The sequence below is a fragment of the Engystomops pustulosus genome, chromosome 6 (genome assembly GCF_040894005.1).
Source record: "Engystomops pustulosus chromosome 6, aEngPut4.maternal, whole genome shotgun sequence".
Taxonomy (NCBI): domain Eukaryota; kingdom Metazoa; phylum Chordata; class Amphibia; order Anura; family Leptodactylidae; genus Engystomops; species Engystomops pustulosus.
In genome coordinates, this window is record NC_092416.1 from 36343380 (window position 1) to 36356669 (window position 13290).

Consider the following 13290-nt stretch of genomic DNA (forward strand, 5'->3'; position numbering starts at 1 on the left):
GAAATTGCAGTTTATACAATCACCTAAGATTATAATGCAAATGCAGATATCCTATACTGCCATTAAGAGAGCAGTACAAAAAATTACAGCAAATAAAGGAAGGGGTCCTTAAGTCTTAAGATCGGGAATTTTCTGTGTACAAACCTCATGAGACCAGAGATATTGATATACATGTGCAATAATGCTAAGAAGCAGTTACTATGTCCTGTAATATCCAATATAGATGTAAGTAAACAAATAGATGCTACACGTTACATATAATTACTCCCACTACAGTAGTAATAGTCAATGTGATGCTGAACGTTTGCTTACAGTCTCTCTCTCTCTGGATAAAAGCCACTTTGACTTCTAAATCTGCACAAGTCTAATAGGAAGGCAGGTGGAAACTATAGGTGAGCGAGGAGGGATCACACACATGCAGGGTGTCCATGACATCACTGCTGCATGATGTCATATACCACAGGCACCTCTCGTTGGATCTCTTCATCTTCATCCTCGGATTTTCCAAGGTTCTGTAACTCTGGGTCAGAGCCCTCGTCTGTGCAGCTGGCTGCTATGGACTCATCTCTCCGCTCACTCTCCTGAATGATACACAGAAATGGAACTTCCACTTCTAATTTGACAAGTCTTCTCTACCAATTTGACCCATGTCCTGCCGTGTTGCGTTAGTGTGGATTACTAGGCCTTACCTCATATTCAAAGCCGCCTCCCAGAGATCCAATGTCCATATGCAAGTTCTTGAGCAGTCGAGCAGATCCTCGTGGACTCTAAAAGAAGTGAGTACAAGTCATCCTAGTAATAGAAGGCAAACAGTTCGGAAGAATCTGGGTTCTAAGAAGTCTCACTAAACTTCATAGAGCCAGGAAAGAAATCAGCACCAGTCTAGTACCTGATCTTCACTTTCCTGATCTCCATCCTCATCCTCCTCTTCTAGACCCGGTAAAGTAAGGCTCACTCTCTCTTCTGGTTGTTTTGCTGTGGAGCTTTTCATAAATGTTGCTGTTTTTTGGGGCTGTGTGGAAGAAACCTACAGAAAAATTAAGTTAAAAGGGGAAAAAAAAAAAAAAAAGTTATCGGAAATGGGTTTTCTGGTCTATGCTTTTGTTAGAGTGCCACAGGTCCAACGACAATATAATACTTAGAACCTAGATAAGTATGGATGGAAGAAAGATCACTTGAAAACAGTCTGCCAGCCATTTCAAACATGCCGAACTGCTGAAGAGCCCTGGATAGAGGTTTATAATACACTTGTGCATGTAGTTAGTACAAGCAGGACTGTGAAAAATGTACTTTTATTCTAAGGCTGCAGCTCTTCAGGTGCTACTAGGGAAGGAGCTCCACAGACCTTCCATTCTGCAATGGGCGGCAGCAGTGCGAGACACTAAATTGGATAAAACAACGGTTACTCAGAGGAAAGCAAAGAGACCAAGGAGTATCTCATTGTAGAGCGTATATAGCTCTTCAGGGAGAAGAACCTCCCCAAATAGCACTTGTAGAGCTGCAGCCTCAATTCATTCTTTACAGTCATGTTACTACAAACAACATACACAAACTTAACTGTTTTGGGACTTTTCCTTCGGTGATGGGGGCATATTAAGTGTCTTTTACTATGGCACACATTTTAGGTTAAATATAGCAAGGATTTACATTCTTGAGGGGAGCGCAGGCAGTAGTGTATTATAATATAGGCGGTTACCAGGGGCCCTAACTATGCAGGGGGCCATGGCTGGCCAAAACCACCAACAAATTTTATACCAAGAAGGACCTTCACCCATGAAATCCTTGTACATCTGTTCCTGCTCTCAATACACAAGAGCTATTGCCGGACCTTTGAAGGTCCTCCATAAGGTCCTGAAATCACAGCATGAAATCAGGCAGAAAGGACGCATCCTCCAGTACACAAGAAGCCGATTCTAGTACCACAAGTAGGAAGAGAATCCCAGACATGTAGGGGCTATAATATTTATACAGCCCAGGGCCCATGGCAGTCTTAATCTGCACCTGAGCGCAGGCTAGACCTAGCTCAGGACAAAAACACAATTTCTAAGCACATTAAGGTTATTTTACCTCTCAACAAAGCAACCAGCATCTAGAAAGGGGTGAAATTATCTATGATGAGCAGTGTAACTTACTGTAGAAGTGCCGCCCAACAGATTGTCGAATCCTCCTGAGCTCCCTGTACTGCTACTCAGAGATCCCCGCACTCCACCACTGCTTCCAACAGATTCACCCATTGCACGTAAAGGAGCCAAACTACCAAGGGGTCCCTGCACTGGTCCAAGAGGTGTCCCCAAAGACTATGGATAGAAAAAAAAACACAAAAGTTTAAACAAAGTGAACAAAGTCAAAGATATTTTTCATAATTGCATACTTTTGCCAATAATAAATTGATAAAGAAAAATTAATCTAGGTTTTTAGCTACAGTAAGTGCTCTGGACAGGTCTTTCAGCCTGAAGAGCTTTCTACTCTTTGAAAACTCTTGAATTCCACAGCCCCTCCCCTCTGCTCTGATTGGCTGCTGTAAATAGCCAACCAAAATAGCTGCAACTCTGAGCAGAGGGTGGGGCTATGGAGCAGCTCAGTGCAGAGAGCAGAAAGCTCTTCAAGCTGGGAGACCCACCCAGAGCCTTTGCAAGAGCTGCAGAGCTGGATTAAATCCTCAATTTTCCTGTAACTACAACACAGAAAAGGTATGGTTACTCAGCTCTCTAGGGCTGCTACACAACACTGTCTGCAGCTTTAGATGGTCAAAGCTACTGAAAAATTCCCTTTAACAGTGACAGTAGTCTTGTGGCTTAGGACCCCACCCCTGAGTATCATTAGAAAGCCTACAGGTCAATGAGTATGTATGAAAACTATCTGGGGGGACAGCAACAGAAGAATATAGTTGAAGACATAAAAATCCTTGATCCTTATCTCATCTGACATGAGTCAAGAGGACCCATACACGTTAGATAAGTCTTCAAAAAAGCCTTTAAAAAATTAATTGGAAGTTTCAGATGATTCTAATCACAATATCAGAAATATCAGAGTTAGTGAAAACCTCAAAGATGTGAACTGATTGAAAAAAATTCTAAAAAAAAAAAAAGCTAAAAAAATGCTTATGTTCATGGGCAGTTTGTAGACAGACACCCTACGCAGAGAGAAATTCACACCAGGCATCTCACCTAATGGAGGGCTCAAACTTTTCCTGACAACCAATTTTAGGTTTACATTAATTAAGAACTTCAAGTGACAAAAGGACAGGGACAATCACTATCGTCAATTAGACCCACAAGACCGTATTTACAGTAAGCTTCATCATCCCTATATAAGGAACAAGCCCCTGTAGATGAAGATGTAGTCCATAATATTCAGAGTAACACTGTAAAAGTCTATCAAGTATTACCTGTAACCCCAAAGATGGCAAACTAATTAATATGAGGTGGGCACTAAGCCATATAATGGAAGAAATCCTTCCCAAATCAGAACACCAATCAAAATAATCCCTGGAACAACCTAGTCCCCGGGAATCTAATAGCTATAACTTGTACAAACATATCTGTCATGTCTTGCATTTTAGTGCCAGCAGTTCTGACCATATGAGGCTGCAGTGTTAGGTATTGGCCCCGGAGATCAGTATAAACATACTTTTGTGTGTGTTATTAGCTGGATTTGGAAGTCTTTAGTGCACTGGTGTGTGAGATCTATTTATTTACTGCTGCACAGCCCCTGCCCCTTTATGTAGCAGCTTCTGTTTGAATCCTACAGCAGTTTCTCAGGAAAAGCAGCTGTGCAGCAGTGTACTGAAGTGATCTCACACACAAGTGCACCATAGTGCTCCGAATCCAGCTACAATCCTGGAATATAAATGCATTTCCACAGTCCTGCTGCTAACAACAATGCACACAAATTTGTGGTTACACAGAGGCTACTGACAGTAGAGTAGAAAAGTCACTTGTGCAGGTCTAATGTAGTTAGGCAAATCTCCGCTGCTCAGCTGTTGTATTGAGAACAGAAGTTTTAATGCCCCTTGTGCCAGGAAAGAGTTCTCTACAGTAAAGCTCTCCAATTCCAAGCGATGGCGCTACCATCTACCATCAAAATCCATCCAGATAAACCAGGGACACTTACTCATAGATCCAGGCACCGTGACTGTGGTAATCTTCTTATATTTGTTATCCATGGCCACCTTCCTTTTTAAAATCAAGTTTTAACATTATGCTAATAAGGCAGAAGGGCTCTACCCGTGCTGCAGCGTCACAGGCTGTTACACTGTGGAGGAGCACTTTCCTCGTCCACTTTCTGAGATTACGGAAGGCAGAAGGAAAAGGGAAATGCTGAGGGAGCAGGGGGAGGGAGAGGCACTGTAACAGTCTGTGAAGCTTCATCGGGAAGGGGCTTGGGTAACGCGCCCAAGAACCCTTTTGGCTCATTAGCATAATCTTGTTGATTTCAGAAGAAAGGAGGCAATGGATCACAAATATAAGCAGATTACCTGGATCTATGAGTAAGGATTATAAGGCTGGATTTTGATGGTAGATTTCCTTTAAAACATCTACCCAAAGGACACTTTGGACTACAAGAATGTTCTTCCCGGTGACATAACTAGACCAACAAAATATATATAACTTGGCCGCTTTACATGTCACCTCTAGCACTGATTCTTAGGGAGACAAACCTGCTAAGAGACTCAATTTAGGTAAAACTATCTGGATGATTCCAACCTCTTGACAATCCTCTACAATAACTATCTTACCTCTAAGCTACGTTGCATACTTATCAGATTTTGGATTCCTTCAGAACTTTCTAGGATCATGTGGTCACCATGTCTTTGGACCTGAGCTCCAACCAGGGATTCTGTCTCAGGCTTATGTAACGTCTGGCTATCCAAATATTTATTGCTCCCTCGCTCTTCTTGGGGATCTACTATCAGCTCATTTAATAAGGACAGCATCAATAAGGGTCTAGTCTTTAAATTGAGGACCTCTGACTGGTCATGGACAGGAAGCACTCCTGCTTCTTTATTGAATGGTTCTCCTGGAGGTCTACAATCAGAGTCTACAAGCTTCTGAGATGTGCAAGAACTTTGCCCATGTTGTTGCTGTAGAAACCTACTATTTTGGTGAGAATCGATGCTTGGATGGTCTGATTTTGAAGTAGACAAATCACTCAATTCTTCCAAAGTGTCTAAACAAGTAGTAGAAAGGATATCTCTAGTGAGAAACTTTGGAATATGCAGAATAACGCCACCAGAAGATGGTTCCTCTAGGTCATTTATCATCTTCTCTTCAGGGCTATGTCTTACTTTTGTGGTGGTGGCAGCTTCTATGGAGGCATCAGGTGGCTTCGTCTGCTCTCTTTTTCTGAATGACTTAGGAAAGTTTTCTGTAATTTTTTCATTATACCGGCATATTTTTTTAAGGAGATCTGTCTTAGCAGCACCTGGAGAGATCTGAGTGGTCTTCAGTCCTTCCATTGGCATAGTCAACCGATCGATTTGCCTCTTACCTGGCACTTCTCCTTCGCTGAGGTCACTAGTTTGTTCTATCACATTTATAAATGGGTATATCACATCAGATGAATCCTCGGTGGCACTCGATACGTCCAGCATATGAGGAGGTATGGGTATCATGTGCTGAACCCCTATATATTGAGGTGAACTGCACTCCTGATCTTCCTGCTCATGGCTCCCTGTCCTCCAATGATATCTATCTGCCATTTTTAGAACAAGCTTTGTCTGCTCCATATCCAAAGGCTGAAGTCTACGGGGTGCGCTAGCTCTCCCTGTATCAACATGGGCAGCTACCCGGTCCTGGGTAGGAGATATCTCCCTATAGTCATCTTCTCTAAGTCTCCGTCTACCTGAGGCTTGAGACTGTAAGTCGCTGGTTAGGTGCGGGGACAGATGATTTTTCCTTGCACGTTGAGCCTAAATATGCAATGGGGAAATCATATTCAGAACATATCCGTTTCCTACTCAATTACTTAATTTACCGAAAAAGGACATGTCAGGAGAAATTATTTAGCAGCGCTTATCCCTCCCTCCTCTCCAGCGGCCGGGCGAGAACATATCAATGTGAATGTAGCCTAATACAGACAAAATCAACCATTTAACCTTCTCCAGTGGCCAAAGAAGGATTGAAGTAGTGGCTTTTAAGAAACCTGTTGTCAGAACAGATAGTCCTCCACTAGATGTGTCTGTCTGACAGTAGCTATTCTCTTTCTCTGTAGAGAACACATGCATGCCTGGCCAATCCAAGTGTGCAGGTTTATAGGGTCTGGGGGTAATAAAATCCCTCTGCTCCCCATCACAGTTAATAGGAGATTACACTGAGGAGCTATTGAGCATGAACTGCATAAAGGAAGAAAGCAAAGTACACGTTTAGTTGTTTATTGAAGCTTCAAAGAAATTTAATGGACTTCTCAGAATGGGGTCCGGAGAGCCCTAGGGTCCTCTGGCAATACGTCCTACCACATCCCTCTAAGACGGCTTAAAATGAGGTGGTGGTGGTGGAGCTTGTCCACTACGACTTCAGTCCATGTATGAGTAGTGACCCCTGAGGAAGCTACCACGAAGTAGCGATACGCGTGGGGCATCTATCCCCAGCACCCCGCTCTCATGGCCTGAGCATTTAGGTATACAACCTTCTTATTTGTACATGGTTCTGTGCTGATCCTTGAATTGTGTGTCCATCCATTATTGTGTTTCACCCCTCTTTTTGTTGTTATCCTGCATTTGTATGGACTTGTCTAAAGATTTGATTAGCTCACCATTGATAATATTTATTTCTGTACATTGTTGTATTCTATATTGTGGCCAGTAGGGGGAGCTGGAGTTCTGGGAACAGTGCACATTATCATGTGTTGAGCACTTTCCCGAGGATGTCATTCATTTGTGACTTCGTTCACAATTTTTAAAGGTTTTTAAGCATGTTTTGTGGTGTATTTTTCTATTAATAAAGATATTATTTATTTGATCTATTTTTCATGCCTCTGTTCTTTTTGTGGCTTTTGCATGTATGAGTAGTGTACTGCCCCCTCTGGCCCAACACTAGGAACAACACAGTGCACAAATTATGCCTGGAGATTATCGGCCTATCAAGTTATTGAAGGAATAAGGGGAGAAAAGGAAGTAGAAGTACTGAGTAGAGGTTAATTACCTCTACCAAGAATCATCCATCAATATTGACTCTTGGACAACCCCTTTAAGTCTTCTTACGACACATGGTGCACCTGTATGTCCATGGGGAGAAAGAAGGGCTTTCCTCTGTCATCCTGACACCCGAGCCTCCCTCTGGGATAAGGGATTTACACGGACAATGCTATTTTTAGATCTTGCTGATTTACTGATCAGATGTGATCACAGTACGTCAGGACACCTGCAGGTTTATCTGGAGGAGCTCATTTTACCCTGAATAGAAGTAATTAAGGGAGACGAAGACTTCACCGGCAAAATGGCTTCTTGGCAAGAGAAAGACATCCGGGATCAATAGACATCAAGGATGGATACAGAAATAGCAAGTTATTTACTAGTACTGTGATCCATTACAGAAGATGTACCAAAGTCATGTCATTAGTATCTCATCATTATCCTCCTGTCAGCCACTATACAGGGACCCTTATATTTATTATACTGACAAGTGGGTCCAACTGCACCCAAAAAACGCATTCTAAAGAAGAGTATTTGAAAATTGGTAAAATTTTTCAAGTCATTGTAATCTGCTTTTATTCCTAGGAAAAGTTCCAACATAATGATGCGACAATAGTCATGTCTTTCTTCCCTCTATGTGTAGTGATGATGTTACAAGTGTCTTGTCCTTATTTCTTGTTTAGTGATGATGTCACAATAGTCTTGTTCTTATTCCATATATGTGACATAATCTCTAGACAATAGTCTTGTCTATGTTCCCTTATGTGTAGTCATGATGTCACTATAGTCTTGTCTTTATTCAGGTGATGATGTCGCAATAGTTTTGTCTTTATTCAGGTGATGATGTCACTATAGTGCTTGTCTAGTGTAGCAGAGTAAAAATCTAATACTTACCATGGGAGGATTACATTAATAGCTTTTGTAAGCTAAATATTTGATGAGAAGGAATGAGACCTTACATGTGCTGTACACAAGTATAATGGAGGATTGGAGGAGTAAAAAGGTAATAATTACAGACAAAGTGAACCTGTCACCCATAATTTCGGCACTAGGAGCTGCTTACTTGAACAAACGCAGCAGTGTTAGAAGGATAGCGTTTCCGGAAACCTCCGGTAGCGCTATCTAACACTGCGGCAGGGTACAATGCAATCATCGGACCGCTCGCAAAGCGGTCCGAAGTATTCATGAAGGGGCGGACCGCCCCGCTCGCTCCATAGGCCGACGGTGGCTGGTCACCGTCCCCAACCCCGCCCCCTCATGAATACGTCGGACTGCTTTGCAAGCAGTCCGACGATTACACAGTACCCCGCCGAAGTGTTAGTAACGCTATCCTTCTAACACTGCAGCGTTTGTTCAAGCACTATAGTAAGCAGCCCCTAGTGCCGAAATTATGGGTGACAGGTCCTCTTTAAGAACAGTCCCAGAACCTCACTATGACCTCCCAGTAGACGTGGACCAGAGACGCACATTCATGCGGCTTCATGAATGACAAATAGGTGTTTATATTAAGATATTGGAAGAGGACACAGGTATTTTCTTGTACCTGAAACCCTTGTACATAACTCTCCATTAGGCCTCCATTAGCGAAGTTACACATCAGTCACGGTAGCTGCCGTGTGAGGAAATGATAAAGGAGGTACAACAGTAAAGAACATCGGCTAGATTATAGGGTCCAATCATTGGGACTCCCAACAATCACCAGAACAAAGGTCAAGCCAGTTCAATCTTGGGTCAGCACTTTAACCTCAACCAAGCTACATATGATGACCGTTATGCTTCTATCAAGTCCCAGTGTCAAGTACATTCAGTAATAACTCACCATAGCAGGTTTGGGGAGTTCCTTCACCTTCTTTTCTTTCTTTTTTTCCTTCTTCTTTTTCTTCTCCTTCTTCTTGACACCCCCCTGTGCTGGCTGCTTTCCCCGTTCTTGTACAACCAGTTCTCTATAATGTTCATCTATGGGATGGTCCCATGTGGACTGGCCGGTGGCAAAGTTGAAATAGTAGATGTCACCGGTGACGTCCTGACTGAAAGACAAAGAAGAGGGGAAGCTCTGAAGGGAAAGTATGGAGCTCAGGGCTGCTGCAAAATTGTACATTCATTTGACAAAGACTATTGAGAAGCTTCACCAACCTTTCCCTTGATATGCATGCTCAGCCAAGATGAACGTTCCTTGTTTTAAGGCCTCTATAACATGATCTTTTACTTACCACGGCTTCCAATCTGGAGGCAACGGAGCAACGATCCCTTCTCGAGCCAACCACATGAGTTCAGGTTCAGCATCCGGATCAATCCCTATCATTCTGGCATACTCCTGGATTTCTAGAAAATGAACAATACATTATTAGAAATGCTTGGTTTACAATCCTTGATCCTGGTGGTAGATTTCCTAGAATTTTTTATCCAAAGGAAATATAAGCATCTGAACATTGGGACCTGAAGTAATGATAAGAATGAATGGTAAAGCAGGGATACCAGCACTACATTTATATGGGGTCATATCAAATGTCACCTCAACTTTTCTTCTATACACAGACCCCCACAGATCTCAAGAATGGGTCTCAGTTGTACCCCTGAGAAGCTGGTCATACATGTGACTTAAGATCGATTCACTTGTATGGCACTATGGTACTAGGTTACTTCTGTCAGTGCCATAGACAATGAATGATGGGGCAGTGTGCATGGCCGACCTGCCTCTGCATTCATTTGGGGGTGCAATGGACCCATGTTCACATGATCCATTTGGGTCCCACCACTAAGCCCCTCACTGATCAGCACGTTATCCCCTGTCCTGTGAATAAGAGAAAACTTGATCCAGCACCTTTAAAAGTAGTAGTTCTTGTGATAACTGGGAGTCACAGAAGTCCGATCCAGTAATAACATATTCCCCATCTTCTCAATAGCAGGTTCACTGCCATCTCCCTTCACCTCACCCAGCTTGGAGTCATTGATAAAGGGATCCCAGCAGCTGGATCTCCAACAATTAGCAAGTGGCTAAGGAATATCATGTAATCTTGAGCCATCGCCTTTAAAAGGGGTGGTACCAAGTGTGGCAAAAATAGGGGATAACACTATGATCGGTCCAGGCTGAACTGCTAGGAACCCCAACAATCACAAGAATGGATCCCCCGTGGTCCAGAGAATGAGGGGTTTCGTTCTCACTAATGGGTGACGCTCCATACAATACTGTAAGTGTTGGAAATCGGTTACCTCCAGCACTCACGGAGGCAGTGATTGGGAGTTCTGGAGATAGCCGGGCGCTGAGCTCAGCCATTTCCGACACTCCTATAATGCTGGATGAAACTGAAGGACACATGCTCAACCTACCACTCCACCCATTAGTAAGAGCAGGACCCCCCATTCTCTATATTGCCGGTGTCCTTATCTTGCGATGACTGGGGTCCAAGTTGATGATTTTCTTCTTATTATTCATTTAGAAGTGCAGCGTTCTCACTTGCTGAATAAAGGCAAAGAATTTAGGTCCATTCATATGAAGTCCAGGTTAAAACCAGATCACATGAATGCATTGATCAGTTTTACATCGGAGACCATGATACTATGATACAATGCAAAAAGAAAATGCAAAAGTGGATGCAAAAGAAACAGAAAAAAAAAGAAGTTAAAATCATCATTCATGTGAATGAGGCCTACTATTTTCTAAAACATACAAGACAACAGGAAACACGTGACCGACCATGCTCTTGAGGTATGTAGTTCTCATCGTGATCTTCCTCCAGGATCAGCTGATCCCCCATCCGAGCCGCAGGAATAGCCAACATCTTGGCGCTTGATACAAGCCGGTGTCTGCAAGAAAGCAACGAATAATGGTGAAGCAGAAGACAGGGAAAGAGGTTGTGTTCAGACCTCCACTACCCATAGTGACAGCATATCCCAGCAATACATCATCATCATCATCTTCTCCACAGATGGGGATATTCCTTTAAATAAAACCTCGTTAGAACCTATATATTAGACATCAGTCTAATAAGCCCCTACAATCAAAGGATTAAGGCAGTGCACAGCGACAGACGCCTCCTCTCTCCCGGGAAGACTAATTATTGAGGAGAACCACGTTATTACCCACCGGTGCCTATTACACGTGGTCCCAGATGTGTCATATAAGGACAAGAGACGCTACTATGGGACCCCCAGCCCCATGATGAAACATTGTAGACGTTACTTATGGTCCAGGACTAACAATAGAATCAGACAATGGGCGATGGTACCTTACCTGTGCATAACAGGTGAACCAGGGGTCCACAAAAGTTTCCGGTTCAATGGTCTCTTTGTGTTATTCAACTTAAAGTGGTGTCAATAAACCTCAAGTACAAAAGACAAATCGAATTCTGTTTGGGCTGAAGTATTGGATTGTGCAGGTGATGTACGTAGGTTATACAGTAAAAGGATCACCCGCTAACACAGAGAACTTCAGCTATTGGGAAACTACAATTCCCAGCATGCTCTGTAGTTCAGAGAACAGAGTGCCTGATGGGAGTTTTACTGTAGCATCACAACAAAAATGTGCCAGAGGTTGCCAAACGCTGAAGTTCCTACACAAGAAGCGTCTGATTAGTCCGGGTCTGAGCAGGGGGACCCCTAATTATCACCACAATGGGGGTCCCTTAGGCCCTTGTGTGACTGATTCTTGCCTATCCTAGAACAAGGAAGTGGTCCTACATCAGTACCACCCCAGCCACGCAGGAGACATAAAGATCCTCCGCTCTTGTGATTGTTTGGGGTCCTAGCAGTCACTTCTATGTGGAAAACCCTTTCAAGTCATGAGACCTCCATAGAAGACCCTTTTATGGCCTCTGTGTCGGTAGTATTGGTACCAGGAGAGCTTCAGATGACATCACTAACTATCTAATACCCAAATACTACATAAATCATGTCCCTTGGTTTTTTTGGCTTTTCACAGGGTTATATACCCTCAATGGATTTCTAATATCGATCTCTTAAAGGAAACTTGTCACTAGGTTTTACCCCCATTAAACTCCAACTTCCCTCAGGGAGGGTATGAAAAGACCTTTCTAGGAATTCCCTCTTTTATGTAAAGTCTCACTCGTTTACCTATTCAAAATCTCCTCCAAATTCAGCAAAATATGACTCTTCATATGCCATTCTCACATGAGATGAGTCAAGTTTAATGATTGCAGGGGAAGTTTCAGTTCAGAAGCCCCTATCTTCTGTTCTATAGCACCTAAAACATGCTACGGGTGTCATATTAAAGTTAAGAATCCCATCAGGCTTATGGTTCTGTAAGCTACAGATCTGGACACACAAGCAATTAAAAAAAATAGACAGGAACTGGATCTTATCTTCAGTTTAGATTTCCAACTACAGCTTTTACTGCCTGTATGCCCATTTTTGTAGCTCACAGAACCATAAGCATGATTTGAGATTCTTATCTTTAACAACAGCAGAATGTTTCTAGATGCTACAGAACAGAAGTGAGGGGTCAGGAAGTGATGCCCACCACCCCCTTCCTCCAAAGATGGTCTATAGATACTAGAGAGCTCATATAGAAATGTATACATTGTGATATATGGCGGCATGATGTCATCAGAGATCCTCTGACGTCATGCCTGCACCCCCTATACTAGTGAAGACAGCTCATTGGGTAAAGAACTACAAGTCCCAGCATGCACTGACTGTCTGTTCCTATCAGGGCATGCTGGGAACTGTAGTTTTGCAGCAACTGAGGGACACATATCATACACATGGGCGTCCTTGCTGCAGGATAAGAACATAATCCAGGCCAATGGTAATCCCGCGCCCCCGCCTGCACACAGCTCCACCGCTGCAGCAGACGTGCGGGATAACGCTGCCTGTTCCTCACTATGCGCCCCCACATCCGCAGCCATGTTTGTGCACCTACCTGAGGCTCCGCTATGGACACATGCAGTAACGGCTCCGCTTCCAGGGACGCTCCCTGCGTTGCCCTGCAAAAGCAACAGCAACCACTTCCGGGATCTTCCAGCTTGGCAACGGAGCGAATCCTCCCACTGTGAATGCTGATTGGCTTACAGCATCCAACTCTCGCTCTGATTCGATCATTCATCTGTCAGTCAATAGGACGTATGAGCGTGACGTCATGCACTCCTGTGGCGTGATGGGAAATGTAGTCTTTTTTTAGTCGTAGTGTTTTTGGACCACAT

The 13290-nt window shown here is 43.3% G+C and overlaps 1 protein-coding gene across 5 annotated transcripts in view; it reads right to left on the reverse strand.

The window, feature by feature from the left end:
• The window catches only part of CEP164 (centrosomal protein 164), a 38965-nt gene extending 25840 nt beyond the window's left edge, over positions 1-13125 (reverse strand). For 2 of the 5 annotated variants that reach the window (XM_072155713.1, XM_072155712.1), the window contains exons 1-9: positions 13011-13125; positions 10827-10936; positions 9343-9454; positions 8952-9159; positions 4739-5911; positions 2133-2297; positions 890-1027; positions 690-767; positions 468-581 (exon numbers count right to left, since the gene is read on the reverse strand). In XM_072155713.1, the coding sequence (XP_072011814.1) occupies positions 468-581; positions 690-767; positions 890-1027; positions 2133-2297; positions 4739-5911; positions 8952-9159; positions 9343-9454; positions 10827-10911 (2073 nt within the window). In that variant the 5' untranslated portion in view covers positions 10912-10936; positions 13011-13125. Of the gene's footprint in view, positions 1-467; positions 582-689; positions 768-889; positions 1028-2132; positions 2298-4738; positions 5912-8951; positions 9160-9342; positions 9455-10826; positions 10937-13010 lie in introns of those variants that run through there. The other 3 variants (XM_072155714.1, XM_072155716.1, XM_072155717.1) reach the window with 3 other exon arrangements.
• Between the last annotated feature and the right edge of the window lie 165 nt (positions 13126-13290).